The sequence below is a fragment of the Oncorhynchus keta genome, chromosome 29, assembly GCF_023373465.1.
Source record: "Oncorhynchus keta strain PuntledgeMale-10-30-2019 chromosome 29, Oket_V2, whole genome shotgun sequence".
Classification (NCBI taxonomy): domain Eukaryota; kingdom Metazoa; phylum Chordata; class Actinopteri; order Salmoniformes; family Salmonidae; genus Oncorhynchus; species Oncorhynchus keta.
This window is the reverse complement of record NC_068449.1, coordinates 43,768,035-43,786,317: the sequence shown is the minus strand read 5'-3', so window position 1 is coordinate 43,786,317 and position 18,283 is coordinate 43,768,035. Positions and strand designations below refer to the sequence as shown.

Below are 18,283 nucleotides of genomic sequence, written 5' to 3'. Positions count from 1 at the left end.
TGAGCCCTCGTTATTTCTCTAATGCATTGACACAACAGGCTTCCACTATCCTCCGCGATTGACAACAATGTTACTAATCCCGTCCGGGCAGCAGTATAGAACGTTCCGGGAAAGGGAAAAGAAAAACGCGCACCCAACGGTTCAGAAATGTTATTTTTTAAGCCTATGCATATTAGCCTATGATAAATCTTGCGAGCCATGAGGCTCGATGCTATGGTTGAAAACCCACTTTCCCGTTTATTGACAAGCAATAACTATAGAGCCACACAATAACCTAATAATATAGACTACTTGATCATCAAATCAGCTGAGTTTCTAATTTAGGCAGTAAACTGTGACGGACGTAGCCTATGCCTAGTTAAACAAAGGTTATAAAAATACAAAAAAATGTCGCGTTCAAGTGCTAGTCTGTGGTCCTTCTGTAGCTCAGTTGGTAGAGCATGGCGCTTGTAACGCCAGGGTAGTGGGTTCGATTCCCAGGCCCACCCATACGTAGAATGTATGCACACATGACTGTAAGTCGCTTTGGATAAAAGCGTCTGCTAAATGGCATATATTATATATTATTATTATATATTAGTCGGAACTAGGAAACTAGGGGAAATGCCAGACTTGCTAACTGGTTGAACGCGGTTGAATAACTACAACCAATTAGCAAGTCTGACATTTCCGAGTTTCCCAGTCCCGACTAGTGCGTCAACGGGTCACTCGTCTTGTTGAATAGATTCGTCATTATGTCCGGCTAATTCGTTTAAACTCGTCATGAATAAATAATAGCTTACAAACGTGCGACTCCTCCCATTCCCACGCCTCCGCTTGAGTTATCAGGTTAAATTCCACATGCCTGCCTGACATAAGCCTACCAGGGGAAGGGGAGGTGTGGCACTAGACAAGGATATTTAATACTGTAACATAGTAACACAACGGGTAAAGTTGTGGAAGTAAGGGAAGGAATTCGTACACAGAAAGGTATTGAATTAACGGGCTTGGTTGAAGCCTGAGAAAGGGCGGAGACGTGCTTCTTGATGGCTGTCTAACTTTGAGCACTATGAAACAGGAAAACTAGCAGACATTAGGGAAAGTTAAAAAAAATATATAAAAAAAAGACATTAAAAAACCTTATTGCTATTCGGTGCCTGTCTGTTGCTTCTCTACTGAATATGGCAGGGACACGTACAAGAAGAGTGGCTGGTTCGGAACAGTCCCGAACTGCGAGGGCAGCTGCTCTTGCTGAGGAGTTGCACCATGAATGCACTCTCTTATTGGAACTTTATGTAAGTATTTCGTCTAGTGTTGAGTCTGGACAGGCTATTGCATTCTGCTTCGCAGTAATTAACCTGTTATTAGGCCTACTGGTTGCTTGACAAAACATGTTATTTAGCCAGTAGCCTAGCCTATGAAAGGGATATGGAAGATTGGGATATGGAAATGTGTTGATGCACGTGGATTGCGATAATGGACATGTATTGATGTGTTTGTGTGTGTGTGTGTGGCATCCGATCCAGGAGTGAGGGTCCAGGAATGTAACTAGATAAGGAGGGGGTGAATATGTGAATACTAATGTACGCCCCATATAACAATAATGACAGAGGTGGGGGGGTTTCTGGCGCACAGGTCGATGTCCGGACATGCACGTTTTTTCCATGTGCATCTCGTTCTCACTCAATGAATGAACGAACTATGTAAATGATGGGGTGCGAATGATGAAATTCTTCTTGGTTTTCCGCCAAATAGCCAGATACAGTATATCCTCCCTCTCATACGCACACATCTCAACCTGCAGCTCCCTTCCTCTTTTGCTGCGAGGAAGGGAGTGGTTAGGAATGTAACCTTTGTCTATTAGCCGACTAATTATACGGCCATTAACCGAAAGATTGCTGGATCAAATCCCCTAGTTGACAAGGTAAAAATCTGTCGTTCTTCCCCTGAGCAAGGCAGTTAACCAACTGTTCCCCGGGCACCAAAGACGCGGATGTCAATTAAGGCACTTAGAGGGGTTGGGTTAAATGCCGAAGGCATTCAGTTGTACGACTGACGAGGTATCCCCCCAGTGGCGTTTCTAGCTGATATGGCTCCCTTGGTGAACCCCCACCTCAGCCCCCCCTCGCCATTCTGCACTAACTGTTAGTTTTATTCAGTCATTTGGAACAACACAAATAAATAATCATAACATTTAAAAGTATATAAATATAAAAATTAATACAAAAACAAGACTCATAAATATCAAAAAGAAGTAACAAGTACAAATAGAAACACATTGTAGTATATAAATAATAAATAAAAAAGACAATTGAATTATTACACTACCTTATTGCAAACAAAATACACACACAACACTAAGTTGCACAAATCCTATAACACACAAATACACAAATAGAATAACACACTTATAAAGAAGAGAACCTGATTATTACACTATTGCACTTCAAACAAGAAACACACAAACTAAATTGCACAACTAATTGCATTAGTACTGTACAAAGTTAGAGGTGCTCTATTTGATAGATTTCCCCCACTCCCCTACCTCGGGCTTCCAGTGGGGAGGACTGAGGTCAACCTACCCCCACCCCCTCCCCATCTCGTACTTCTGAGTGGGACACGTTCCCAGGCAGTAGCCTGCCTAGCTCACAAACTAGAATCAGGGCGCCCACTCCGACAAGGTTAATTGACCCACAGTCCCACACGGTGACATGATATCATTGATGTGATGTGCAAATGAAAAATATAAAATAATACTTTTTAAATATTTTTTATTATTTAAAAAAAAATACATATACATATACATATACATATTTATATATATGTTTTTTTGTGAGGGTGCCCCATGCCGCCCCAGCAAGATGCCGCCCTGGGCGGCTACCCATGTCGCCTGTGCCTAAATTTGTCACTGCCCCTTTCCCAATAGCCTGCAAAATATTAGGCAATAAGCTATCTGCTAAGGTTATAGTGGAACTGTGAAAGTCTAACTAATCATAAAAAACTATAATAAAATAATTAACAAACCCATTTGAAAAATGTTGGACGCACTGCCAAATTCTCTGAAATTACATTGGAGGTGGCTTACGGTAGAGAAATTAACATTAAATTCTCTGGCAACAACTCTGGTGGAAATTCCTGTAGTCAGCATGCCAATTGCATGCTCCCTCAAAATTGTGGCATTGTGTTGTGTGACAAACTATTTATTTCAACTCATGAAACATGGAACCAACACTTTACATTGCGTTTTGCGTTTTGGGCTTTCACATTTGTCTTATGGGTGTTTCAAGCTTCTGAATCTGACGGTTCACACTGAGATTGAATTCGTAATTGAAAGGTATTCTCGGCAAGATGACATTGCCACAAACAACACCATATCAGGCGTTTTTGAGTTGTACGGCTAAAGCACCCGACAGTAGACGAAAGTCGAGGAGTAAGTCTGGGGGAGGTGCATCTGCGACAAATGAAAGTCGGACACTAAAGTGATTTTCCAACAGCAAGGCTCAAATCAACATGACAGTGTTGCCATTTATTATAAAAGGTTTTCTTCGTAATGATGAAATAAACATGTATCTAACCCCCATATCACACAAACTGAAATCATAATATAATATTGTGTGTTTACACATTGTACAATCAATTAGTGAGAGAGAGATTCAAATATCCCATTGATTTTGTATATCCACTGTACACATAAAGCAAATTGGTTCTTGTTTTTGGTCACATGGGTCAAACAAAAACCACCTAATGATTGGTTGACAATAGAGCCTTCACAATGCAGTCAATGGCTGCAGGATGAACTTGGTGAAGAGAAACTGCAGCAACTTGCAGTCGATTGCAGTCAAAACTTTATGCCCTTTGATCACATGATTTTTGTCAAGTTTTGACTGCAATCGACTGCAATCGACTGCAGGCTCAAGTCAAACTATTTTTTACCTCGGAAAGCAACACAATTTGAAAGGTGGTGAACAACGATTGTCACCAACTTAACAAAAATGATCCACTCAAACGTGTCCATTGAGATGAGCATGATGCAAGACTAGTGTCACGCCCTGGCCATAGAGAGGTTTTTATTCTCTATTTTGGTTAGGTCAGGGTGTGACTAGGGTGGGCATTCTAGTTTCCTTATTTCTATGTTAGTGTGTTCGCCTCCACTGATGATCCATGGCACGAAGCATCCAGTGATGATCCATAGCACGAAGCATCCAGTGATGATCCATAGCACGAAGCCTCTAGTGATGATCCATGGCTCGGAGCCTGCAGTGATGATCCATGGCCCAGAGCCTGCAGTGATGATCCATGGCACGAAGCCTCCAGTGATGATCCATGGCACGAAGCCTCCAGTGATGATCCATGGCACGAAGCCTCCAATGATGATCCATGGCACGAAGCCTCCAGTGATGATCCATGGCACGAAGCCCCCAGTGATAATCCATGGCACGGAACCCCCAGTGATGATCCATGGCACGAAGCCCCCAGTGATGATCCATGGCACGGAACCCCCAGTGATGATCCATGGCACGAAGCCTCCAGTGATGATCCATGGCACAAAGCCCCCAGTGATGATCCATGGCCCGGAACCCCCAGTGATGATCCATGGCCCGGAACCTCCAGTGGTGATCCATGGCCCGGAACCTCCAGTGGTGATCCATGGCCCGGAACCTCCAGTGGTGATCCATGGCCCGGAACCTCCAGTGGTGATCCATGGCCCGGAACCTCCAGTGGTGATCCATGGCCCGGAACCTCCAGTGGTGATCCATGGCCCGGAACCTCCAGTGGTGATCCATGGCCCGGAACCTCCAGTGGTGATCCATGGCCCGGAACCTCCAGTGATGATCCATGGCCCGGAGCCTGCAGTGATGATCCATGGCCCGGAGCCTGCAGTGAGGATCCATGGCACGAAGCCTGCAGTGAGTATCCAAGGCCCGGAGCCTGCAGTGATGATCCATGGCACGAAGCCTCCAGTGATGATCCAATGGCACGAAGCCTCCAGTGATGATCCATGGCACGAAGCCTCCAGTGATGATCCATGGCACGAAGCCTCCAGTGATGATCCATGGCACGAAGCCTCCAGTGATGATCCATGGCACGAAGCCTCCAGTGATGATCCATGGCACGAAGCTTCCAGTGATGATCCATGGCCCGGAGCCTCCAGTGATGATCCATGGCCCGGAGCCTCCAGTGATGATCCATGGCCCGGAGCCTCCAGTGATGATCCATGGCCCGGAGCCTCCAGTGATGATCCATGGCCCGGAGCCTCTAGTGATTATCCATGGCACGGAGCCTCCAGTGATGATCCATGGCCCGGAGCCTCCAGTGATGATCCATGGCCCGGAGCCTCCAGTGATGATCCATGGCACGAAGCCTGCAGTGATGATCCGCGGTCCGGAGCCTCCAGCGACGGTCCCCAATCCAGAGCCTCCAGCGACGGTTCCCGATCTGGAGCCTCCAGCGATGATCGGTGGTCTGGTTTCTCTGGTGATGATCTGCAGCCCGGTTCCTCCAGTGAAGGTCCATGCACCAGGGCCGCCACCAAAGCATAGGGATCTACGGGCGGAGGGGGGTCTACGTCCCGCACCAGAGCTGCCGCCGTGAATGGATGCACACCCGGACGCTCCCCTTTAGTCACACCCGAGTCCGCACCTTTGGGGGGGTACTGTCACGCCCTGGCCATAGAGAGGTTTTTATTCTCTATTTTGGTTAGGTCAGGGTGTGACTAGGGTGGGCATTCTAGTTTCCTTATTTCTATGCTAGTGTGGTTCCCAATCAGAGGCAACTGTCTATCATTGTCTCTGATTGGTGATCATATATAAGTTGTCATTTTCCGTTTGGGTTTTGTGGGATGTTGTTTTCTGTTTAGTGTTTTTTCCTGACAGATCTGTTCGCTTTCGTTTTCACCTTTTGTCATTTTGTTTGAGTGTTTTTTGAACATTAAATCATGAACACTTTCCACGCTGCGCTTTGGTCTCATTCCGACGACAGCCATTACAACTATGCTCATACACAGTCACACATAGTATCTGCGTATTGGCACAGGTACGCTTCACGCTACTACAACATGGCAGCTAACTTCAACATGTGAAGTTCATAGGAGCATGTCAAATTGGGTGTCAAATGAAAGCCAAGAGTTTTTTAAAATTAAGGTATATATACATTTTCCAACCTAAAAATGAGGCAAAAATAAGCAAAGGCTTTGATTTCTTGTCAAATAGCTGGAAAACTGGTCTTAAACAGCGTCTAACATCTTACAAAAGGTATTAGAAATACACCAATCTACTGTGATCTGCTGTGCTGTACTGTGACATAGACGTCTATGATTGGTTCAGATTTGGCCTGGTCCGGAAAAAACAAACGTGGTCTTGCAAATAGTCCAGGTAGCCATTTTGTTACCTATTCAGGAGTCTTATGGCTTGGTGGTAGAAGCTGTTATAAAGCCTTTTGGACGTAGACTTGGTGCTCTGGTACCGCTTGCCATGCGGTAGCAGAGAGAACAGTCTATGACTTGGGTGGCTGGCGTCTTTGACCATTTTTAGGGCCTTCCTTTGACACCGCCTGGTATAGAGGTCCTGGACGGCAGAAAGCTTGGCCCCAGTGATGTACTGGGCTGTACGCCTTACCCTCTGTAGTGCCTTGCGGTCGGAGGCCGAGCAGTTGCCATACCAGGTGGTGATGCAACCAGTCAGGATGCTCTCGATGGTGCATCTGTATAAATTTGAGGATCTGAGGACCCATGCCAAATCTTTTCAGTCTCTTGAGGGGGAATAGGCGTTGGCGTGCCCTATTCACAACTGTCTTGGTGTGTTTGGACCATGATAGTTTGTTGGTGATGTGGACACCAAGGAACTTGAAGATTCTCAACCTGCTCCACTACAGCCCCATCAGTGAGAATGGGGGCGTGCTCGGGCCTCCTTTCCCTGTAGTTCACTATCTCTTAATATTAAACAGAGTTTTGGTAAAATGTTGTTAAATTCTTTGTAAATTATTCAAACTAGTCCTTGTGCGTAGAATCGTATGGTTTGTTAAACTTTCAGATCAATATTTTGTTTGGCATGTATTTTAAAGAGAACAATCTGAGTCAAAGCATAATTCCTTTACCATGGAATTGCCCCTTATATAAGGGCACAAGGCAAGACCAAATGTCAGACACAGGAGGCAGATGGTTGAGTTCCAATATTTATTATAACAAAAGGAGTAGGAAAAAAGCAGGTCAGAGACAGGAGAGATTTCATAAACCAGGTAAGAGTCCAAACAGTACCAGGCGATAGGCAGGCTCGAGGTCAGAACAGGCAGAGTGGTCAGGCAGGCGGATATGGCGTCCTCACAGGCAAGGGTCAAAACCAGGAGGGCTAGGAAAAGACAGAGACTGGGAAAAATAGGAGCTAGGAGAAACGCTGGTTAACTTGGCAAAACGAGACGAACTGGCACAGAGAGACAGGAAACACAGGGACAAATACACCGGGGACTAATGGGGAAAACAGGAGACACTTGGAGGTGGGTGGAGACAATCAAAAAAGACAGGCGAAACAGATCAGGGTGTGACACCTTATGCATTACTTCCCCACAGTTGCAAGAAGTTTACATCCCAAAAAAACACTGAAACTATACAACACATACATGTCTCCTAGCCTCCCACACATAGGCTTCTTTCTGTCACTAACACAAAAAACAGTTTTAATAAAACAAGTAAGGTTTATGTAAAAACAAACTAAACCGAATGTAAAACACAAATCTTAAAGCTACTATAAATAAAAATGAATATAAAAACACAAAACTATAATAATCTTGGTTTAGGTAGATTACTCAACATAATACACACATGCGGTTTATGTAAATTCACTCAAGATATAGTCCACAATTTTCAACTTATCTATTACCAAGTAGTCCTCACTTATAATAAGGTGTTGAAATAGATCATGACAGTCAGATCAAGAGCTTGCTGTCTCCGGTTTGCCCTACCTCTGCCTCTCCCTCTAGACAGGCCTATCTATACAATATAAGGCCTATCCCTCAAAGTTCATAACCCACTCCACTGCTCCCTGTCTAGTAGCCTATTATATATATATATATGCCATTTAGCAGACGCTTTTATCCAAAGCGACTTACAGTCATGTGTGCATACATTCTACGTATGGGTGGTCCCGGGGATCGAACCCACTTTACAAACCAATATACACATTTACTTGACCATTGCTCTTGTATAAGCAGGGCTGCCTGGTCAATGTTACACAGTAATCATTCTACCGCACAGGCACAGCATAATTCTCACGGCGGTCAGAATGTCAGCACCTTGGTATAATGTCCTGACTGGGGGTTAAGTACTCAAGGGAATCTCACCTCACTCACTATTCTCTGATCTAGATGCAATAGAATATAATAACTTCCTACCACACACACACACACACACACACACACACACACACACACACACACACACACACACACACGGCACTTGTCACCTGTGATGTCACACATCCTGCCTGTTTTTCCCCCTGAAGTGGTTGGGGAAGGTTGGTTCTGGTAGTTGAACCAGAAATCCCTTTGAACCACTAACCCCCTCTGTTCCAATGGGGCCAGGGCGGATGTTGTCCTAACCGCAATAGGGTTTAAACATTTGCCAGTTGTTGCTCAATGATAATTGCTAGACTATCATCGGAAAATGGGCAAAACATGCTCTTTACTGCACAGTCTCTTAGGTCAGCTCTTTTGTACTTCCTTGAACATCCCACGTGCAGTTTGGTTTCAATACTAACTCGGAATGAGTGACTTATTCATATATGCATTCCTCATGGCCACAGCTTCCCATTACTACGGTGTCCATATTCGGACAGACTCAGGAGCAGTTAAACGTGGTGTCCATGGTGGTATTTCAAAATACAAAATAGTGGTGTCTTAGAAAGGCTTTTCCAAATGTGTTAAGGCTGTGACTAGCGCTTTATATTTTATGAACAAAATACAGTAGTGGCCGTAAACCTTTGTCAATGCCTCGTCTCTTTTAGAGAACTGGATTAGCAGTGCTGCCTTTGAGTTGCATTAGCATATTGAGTTTGGTTGTGCACTAATTGTTGTGTTATGCCTGACTTTGGTCATCTGTGGTGATTCCTTTGCAGTGTAACCGTTTCGTTTTGCAAAACATATATATATTTTTTTCTCCACTCACTGTCATGGAAATTGTACTTTTAAACACTGCTAATGTGTTTTTTCTTTACACGGCATCACCCTCCTCTTCCTCTCCACCTCCATACCTCCTCCTCACTCCCCACTTCAGAGAAAAAAGGAGACGTTCGCAGAGGAACTCACCGTCGGCGTGGAGCGCCTGGTGACCGTGCCGCCGCTCTCCTCCCAGCTCTCGCCGAATGACAGGTTGTGGCGCCTTTACTCCGCTCTGCAACAGTGCCGGAACCTCATGGAGCGTGCCATTGGCCTGGAAGAGGGGGTGGGAAACGGCGGGGACAGGACCGAATACGAAAGCCAGAGGAAAATAGTGAGGGACCGGCTGGGGCACCTGCTAGCGAGCACACAGCTCCTCCTGGAGGACGGAGCTGGAACTGCAGCCTTCACTCCTGATCCGAAGAATACTGAGGTACAGAATCACTGGTGTACGGTAAAGTTGCCCCTAGACACTAATCTGGGGTCAGTTTTGAATTTCCCCCACAAATGTTTAAGGTTAAGATACAGTACCTACTGGAAACCCTCAGTTAACCCAGCAGGCCTCATTTCAGTACTTGAATACCTGTAAAATCCTACCTCCTTACTTGGAAGTCATCCTTGATCTGACATGGCTGGTGTGGTGAACATAATGTAGTGTAAACCCTGATGAAAGCTACTGGCCGAAACATGTTGAGTTTTAACAATAACAAAGCAGTTTATCAACTGACACGTATAGAAGACAGATAAGACTGGTGGAAACATTTTGCTTTCAGATATCCCTAATATTTCAGAATACTGATGAGTTCAAGGAGGAGAGGAAGAAATTAGGCTTTTGTTATTCAGAACTTATGATATGCCTATAAACTGTTTATTCAAGGAAAATACTTTTTAGTTTAATTAAACAAACTGATTATATTATATTGTTTATTAATCATAGTTTGTTAATAATTATTTATATACGATTCGGTCAAATCAGTTGTTTATATGTACTGTATACAGCTGAAGTCGGACATTTACATACACCATAGCCAAATACATTTAAACAAAGTTTTTCACAATTCCTGACATTTAATCCAAGTAAAAACGCCCTGTCTTAGGTCAGTTAGGATCACCACTTTATTTTAAGAATGTGAAATGTCAGAATAATAGTAGAGAGAATGATTTATTTCAGCTTTTATTTCTTTCATCACATTCCCAGTGGGTCAGAAGTTTACCTACACTCAATTAGTATTTGGTAGCATTGCCTTTACATTGTTTAACTTGGGTCAAACATTTTGTGTAGCCTTCCACAAGCTTCCCACAATAAGTTGGGTGAATTTTTGCGCAATCCTCCTGACAGAGCTGGTGTAACTGAATCAGGTTTGTAGGCCTCGTTGCTCGCACACGCTTTTTCAGTTCTGCCCACACATTTTCTATGGGATTGAGGTCAGGGCTTTGTGATGGCCACTCCAATACCTTGACATTGTTATCCTTAAGCCATTTTGCCACAACTTTGGAAGTATGCTTGGGGTCATTGTCCATTTGGAAGACCCATTTGCAACCAAGCTTTAACTTCCTGACTGATGTCTTGAGATGTTGTTTCAGTATATACACATAATTTTCCACCCCATGATGCCATCTATTTTGTTTAGTGCACCAGTCCTTCCTGTAGCAAAGCACCCCCACAACATGATGCTGTCGCCTCAGTGTTTCACGGTTGGGATGGTGTTCTTCGGCTTTCGAGCATCCCCCTTTTTCCTCCAAACACAACAAATGGTCATTACGGACAAACAGTTCAATTTTTGCGTCATCAGACCAGAGAATATTTCCCCAAAAAGTATGATTTTTGTCCCCATGTGCAGTTGCAAACCATAGTCTGGCTTTTTTATGGCGGTTTTGGAGCAGTGGCTTCTTCCTTGCTGAATGGCCTTTCAGGTTCTCGAAATAGGACTCGTTTTACTGTGGATATAGATACGTTTGTACCAGCAGTTTCCTCCAGCATCTTCACAAGGTCCTTTGCTGTTGTTCTGGGATTGATTTGCACTATTCGCACCAAAGTACGTTCATCTCCAGGAGACAGAAAGCGTCTCCTTCCTGAGCGGTGTTTATTTTTATTTTTATTTTTTCACCTTTATTTAACCAGGTAGGCTAGTTGAGAACAAGTTCTCATTTGCAACTGCAACCTGGCCAAGACAAAGCATAGCAGTGTGAACAGACAACACAGAGTTACACATGGAGTAAACAATTAACAAGTCAATAACACAGTAGAAAAAAAGGGGAGTCTATATACATTGTGTGCAAAAGGCATGAGGAGGTAGGCGAATAATTACAATTTTGCAGATTAACACTGGAGTGATAAATGATCAGATGGTCATGTACAGGTAGAGATATTGGTGTGCAAAAGAGCAGAAAAGTAAATAAATAAAAACAGTATGGGGATGAGGTAGGTGAAAATGGGTGGGCTATTTACCAATAGACTATGTACAGCTGCAGCGATCGGTTAGCTGCTCAGATAGCAGATGTTTGAAGTTGGTGAGGGAGATAAAAGTCTCCAACTTCAGCGATTTTTGCAATTCGTTCCAGTCACAGGCAGCAGAGAACTGGAACGAATGGCGGCCAAATGAGGTGTTGGCTTTAGGGATGATCAGTGAGATACACCTGCTGGAGCGCGTGCTACAGATGGGTGTTGCCATCGTGACCAGTGAACTGAGATAAGGCGGAGCTTTACCTAGCATGGACTTGTAGATGACCTGGAGCCAGTGGGTCTGGCGACGAATATGTAGCGAGGGCCAGCCGACTAGAGCATACAAGTCGCAGTGGTGGGTGGTATAAGGTGCTTTAGTGACAAAAGGATGGCACTGTGATAAACTGCATCCAGTTTGCTGAGTAGAGTGTTGGAAGCAATTTTGTAGATGTGTGACTGCTGCGTGGTCCCATGGTGTTTATACTTGGGTACTATTGTTTGTACAGATGAACGTGGTACCTTCAGGCATTTGGAAACTGCTCCCAAGGATGAACCAGATTTGTGGAGGTCTACCATTTTTTTTCTGAGGTCTTGGCTGATTTCTTTTGATTTTCCCATGATGTTGTCACACCCTGGCCATAGAGAGGCTTTTATTCTCAATTTTGGTTAGGCCAGGGTGTGACTAGGATGGGCATTCTAGTTTATCTATTTCTATGTTTTCTATTTCTTTGTTTTTGGACGAGTGTGGTTCCCAATCAGAGGCAGCTGTTTAGAGTTTACCCACCTGTGTTTTGTGGGTAGTTGTTTTCTGTATAGTTTATTTGCCTTACAGAACTGTTTGTTTTTCACTTTGTTATTTTGTTTGAGTGTTTTGATCAATAAATATCATGAACACTTACCACGCTGCCCTTTGGTCGATGCCTTCCGACGAGAGACGTAACAGATGTCAAGCAAAGAGGCACTGGGTTTGAAGGTAGGCCTTGAAATACATCCTCAGGTACACCTCCAATTTACTCAAATTATGTCAATTAGCCAATCAGAAGCTTCTACAGCCATGACATAATTTTTCTGGAATTTTCCAAGCTGTTTTTAAAGGCACAGTCAACTTAGTGAATGTAAACTTCTGACCCACTGGAATTGTGATACAGTGAATTATAAGTTAAATATTCTGTCTGTAAACAATTGTTGGAAAATTACTTGTGTCATGCACAAAGTAGATGTCCTAACCAACTTGCCAACAAGAAATTTGTGTAGTGGCTGAAAAACAAGGTTTTAATGACTACAACCTAAGTGTATGTAAACTTCCGACTTCAACTGTATATACAATGGGGTTTGAAATTATTGACACCCTTAATAAAGTTGAACAATAATGGCTGTATAAAATAAATCATTCAAACACTAAGCTATATATTATGCTACAAAAAAATGGGAAATTATATTGTTTTATACTAATACAATTGCTCAAATAGTTTTAGTGTAACAAGATATTTTTTTTATTTTAAAAAGGTAGGGTTCAACATTTTTGACACCCCTTTTTCGAAACCTTTCAATACCTCACCTTATGACGATAACAGCACTTAACCTTTTTGAAAATATTTTATGAGTTGGAGATCCCATTGGGAGGGATCTTAGACTATTCCTCCATACAGAATCCTTCCCAATGGGTTTCAAGTCCGGAGACATAACTTTCTGCATTTATAAAAGGCACTTCATAGGTGTTGCTCTGTTGGAAACAATATGAGGGTTTGGAGTGGATGAGGCACAGTAACAGTGGATTTTTGTTTTATATTGTCACACCAGATAGGTGGGGTGAAATGAGCCATACATAGTATTACAACCTATTTTACAGCCAATGAACAATTTCTGTGGATTTTCAAATCTAATCCCATTTTATTTGTCACATGCTCCAAATACAACAGCCGTAGATAGACCTTACCGTGAAATGCTGACTTACAATCCCTTAACCAACAATGCAGTTTCAAGAAAAATAGGAGTTAAGAAAATATTTACTAAATAAACAAAAGGTTTTTTTTTTAAATAAAAGAGTAACAGTAAAATAACAATAACGAGGCAAAATAAAGGGGGTACCGGTACCGAGTCAACGTGAGTTTGATGTGTGCTTGGGGTTATTGTCTTGCTGGAAGATCCACTTGCAGCACTGGTGTGCGTGGCCAAAGACCTCATTTTCATGTAATCTGACCAAAACAGTGGCTCGAATACAAGTGACAATTTGTTGGACATTTGCTGGATGACATGAAAATAGAGCTGTTTGGCCACACACACCAGTGGTGGGGTTGACATCGAAATGAGAATGTCTGAGCAGAAAATCCCATACCTATTGTAAAAATATGGTGGGGGATCTTTGATGTTATGGGGCTATTTTGCTTCCACTGGTCCTGGGGCCCTTGTTAAGGTCAACGGCATCATGAACTACCAAGTTCAGGACATTTTAGCCAACAACTTGGTTGCCTCTGCCAGGAGGCTAAAACTTGGCCGCAAGTGGATCTTCCACTTGGATGAGCTAACACAACGTGCCATCTTTATGCCACGGTTGTCATAAAGAGGAGAATAAGGCGCAGCGTGGTAAGCGAACATAACTCTTTAATTAAAGAGGGAACACTTAACAGAACTACACAAAACAACAAAACGAGCCGAGAATCAATATCGCTAGTGCAGAACAGGCAACTAAACATAGAATAACAACCCACAAAATAACCAAGGAATATGGCTACCTAAATATGGTTCCCAATCAGAGACAACGATAAACAGCTGCCTCTGATTGAGAGCCAATCTAGGCAACCATAGACATATAAACACCTAGACATACAAAACCCCCGAGACAATACAAAAGCAAACCACCCTTGTCACACCCTGACCTAACCAAATAATAAAGAAAATAAAGATAACTGCGTGAATCATCGCCGGATATTCTGGACCAGGGGCCATCGCTGGAGACCCCGGACTGGGGACCGTCGCTGGAGGCCCCGGACCATCGCTGGAGACCCCAGACCGGGGACCGTCGCTGGAGACCCAGGACCGTCGTTGGAGGCTCTGGACTGTGGCCCGGATGGCTGATGTCCTTGATGATCTTCTTGGCCTTTCTGTGACATCGGGTGCTGTAGGTGTCCTGGAGGGCAGGTAGTGTTCCCCCGGTGATTCGTTGGGCAGACCGCACCACCCTCTGGAGATATGATCCTTAACTAGCCTCTCAAAGCACTCCATGATGATAGAAGTGAGTGCTACAGGGAGATAGTAATTTAGTTCAGTTACCTTTGCTTTCTTGGGTACAGGAACAAGGGTGGACATCACATGTCTTGCCCTTGTCCCTGATGTATCTTTGGAAGGAGATCCTCATCCTGAGCTCATCTACTTTATTGTCATGAGACTGAACATTAACAAGTAATATACTCGGAAGCAGTGGATGGTGTGCACGCCTCCTTATTCGGACTAGAAGTCCACTCCGAATACCTCTTCTCCACCGGCGGCGTCTTGGAGCAGCCTTTGGGATACGTTAAATTTCCCTGGGGGGTACAAACAAAGGATCCAATTCTGGAAAGTTGTATTCCTGGTTGTAATGCTGGTGAGTTACCGCCGCACTGATATGCAAAAATTATTTCTGTCTGTGTGTAATAACACAAAAACATTCTGGGCTGTTAGTGTAATAAATAACACACAAAACAATCATAATACTGCAAAGTTGCTTAGGAGCCAGAAGCAGAGCTGACATGTCTGTTAGCGCCATCTTGCTAAACCATTGAAAACCTGTGGTTTGAATAGAAGAGGGCAGTTTATAAGTGCAGACGAAGGATATCAATGAGGAATGGTCTAAGATCATTCCTCATTGGAGGAAAAATATTACTTGTAAAACAAAATCTCTTTCTCTGAGCAAATGTATTATTATCAAATAATGTCTTTTCCCCGTTTTTTTGAGGTTACAATATAGCTCAGTATTTGAATGATTTATTTTATACAGACATGTATGATCATCTTTATCAATAATTTCAGACCCCACTGTATGTTCTAGTGCAGTGTTTCCTAATCTATTCATGGTGCACGTCCCGGGGTTGACCAGGCGTTAGTTAGTCCACCAGCTGAATCGGGTGTGCTAGTGCTAGAACAAAAATATTACAGCCCTCGGGATCTCCAGAAAACAGATTGGGAAATACTGTACTAACACATCTTTATCTTCCTCTCTCTTCCTCTCCCTCTCTCTGTCTGCCCCCCTCCCCTGAGTAGACAGCTAGTCCGGTGAACGGCAGCCCGTTTGCGCTAAAGCTCTGGATCTACCGCATCTTCAGCGAGCTGGAGCACTGGACGCTCACCACCTCCAGGACCCTGAAGGCCCTGCACCCCGATGGAGCCACCCCCAAGGAGAGCAGAACGAGGGGGAGGCCAAGAGGGAGGAGGACCCGGAGATGAGATAGTAGAGATTGGAAAGAGTAGCCTGTGAGTGAGGAATGAGAGAGAGGGAGAGAGAGAGGTAGCAGCGCTGATGTGGAAGAAGAAAGAGTGAAGGCATGCAGGAGTCTGAAAGTCTGAGAGAGAGATGGAAACAAGAGGAGAAGGAAAAGAGTGACAACAGCCAGTATAAAGATTCTGTGAAAAGAGGGAGAGGAGTATATGTTAATAAATAAATATATACAGTGGTGACAAGGACATAAGAGAAAGCATGAGAAAGTATATTACTACATACTGTACAACCAATGTGTGACATAACAGTGTTGATTTTGAAGCAATTTTGGTCATTCAAGGCATACTTTTCTAACAAGGGCCCTGCACCGTGGCTCCGCTTGCTGCTAACAGACATAGGACACTGGGTGGCACGTAGCCTAGCGGTTAGAACGTTAGGCTAGTAACTAGCTAAAAATGTGTCAATAACAAACAAAAAAATCGCTGTAGTTCCACACAGTTTGATGCAGTATAAATCAAATAAAGTTATTACAGAAGAAGTTCGCTGTTTTACACCTGGTATCAAGATGTGTTCTCTGCCTGGTTTTACAGCCTACAGTCAATATATTCAACCATGGCCTTCCTTTGGCCTACTCCAGACATACAAGGACCAGTATTTCAGAGCATTTCATTTAGTCTCCTCCCACTGGGCACACACTAGTTGAATCAACGCTGTCTTCACGTCATTTCAATGAAATTACGTTGAACCAACGTGGAATAGGCGTCGAACTGACGTCTGTGGCTGTTCTCTCTTCATGCTAACTGAAAGGCAATATTCATATGTCATGTGGTCATTAATATAAGCATGATCTTGATTGTAACATTTGGTGTGGTTATTGTAAGAGATTTGGTTTGGCATTGCCTTGCAATTTCCAATCTGATTAGGGAAACAGAATTTTATACAACACAGGATCATTTTGATATGGATTAAATGTTCTGATAAACTGGCCCCTTGATCCCAAAACAATCCCACAAATGAGATGTAATGTTGGTGACAGCTACAGGATCCACTTTGATAATGGAGTGTAGATTTCCGGGTTCAAGACGATGGTTTATGTGATATCAATTTCCAGTCTTTGTGAGCCGGTACAAGGACCAGCATTAGATGGAAATCACCACAAATTGTTTCACATTTAAGATGCATCCCAATAGTCTTAAATGGCTTCCTACCCATTTAGAGACTACAAACAATGGAATGGAACATTGGTCATTTTGGGGTTATGACAAGGTATGAGATGGGGGTAGGCTATTTCATTGGGTGTAGTTGCCCTTTAAAGCAGATGTTGGGTCAGTTTTGCATTTTTCCCCACTAATGGTCAAGGTTAGGAATGGGGAGCGGATGTTGATTCTAGATCTGTACCCAGGGGAAACTTCGTCCCAGAACTTTTCATTACTGGTGGATGGTAATCTCACATATTGTGCCTTGAAGTGATGTGATGAGTTTAGCTGTCCAATACAGACTGTGCCCTGCCCTCTAGTGGTGAGTAGAGGAACCAAAACAAAACATCCCAGCTGTGCAGCTCCTCCTACTGGAGAACCACTGAGAATGCATACTTTTGCTCCAGCCCTGCTCTAACACCAGACTCTGCTAATCCAGTTCTGAACCTGTTAAAGCTAGAAGAAAACGATATATATATATATATATATATATATATATATATATATATATATATATATATATATTAGTACCAGTCAAAAGTTTGGACACACCTAATTATTCAAGGATTTTTAATTATTTTTACTATTTTTTACATTGTAGAATAATAGTGAAGACATCAAAACTATGAAACAACACACCAAAAAAGTGTTACACAAGTCAAAATATAGTTTATATTTGAGATTCTTCAAAGAAGCCACCCTTAGCTTTGATGACAGCTTTGCACACTCTTGGCATTCTCTCAACCAGCTTCATGAGGTAGTCACCTGGAAGGCGTATCAATTAACAGGTGTGCCTTGTTAAAAGTTAATTTGTGGAATTTCTTTCCTTCTTAATGCTTTTGAGCCAATCAGTTGTGTTGTGACAAGGTAGGTCTGGTATACAGAAGATAGCCCTATTTGGTAAAAGACCAGGTCCATATTATGGCAAGAACAGCTCAAATAAGCAAAGAGAAACGACAGTCCATCATTACTTTAAGACATGAATGTCAGTCAATGTGGAAAATGTTAAGAACTTTGAAAGTTTCTTCAAGTGCAGTTGCAAAAACCATCAAGCACTATGATGAAATGGGCTCTCATGAGTTCCGCCACAGGAAAGGAAGACCCAGAGTT

The 18,283-nt window shown here is 43.2% G+C and overlaps 1 protein-coding gene across 1 annotated transcript; it reads left to right on the top strand.

Moving 5' to 3' along the window:
- The first annotated feature begins 888 nt into the window (after positions 1-888).
- Positions 889-16,836, top strand: LOC118362939 (uncharacterized). Its single transcript, XM_035743675.2, has 3 exons — positions 889-1,274; positions 9,242-9,556; positions 15,803-16,836. Exons 1-3 carry the CDS (start codon positions 1,161-1,163, stop codon positions 15,983-15,985), a joined length of 612 nt encoding a protein of 203 aa, XP_035599568.1. The 5' UTR covers positions 889-1,160; the 3' UTR covers positions 15,986-16,836.
- Positions 16,837-18,283: the final 1,447 nt, after the last annotated feature.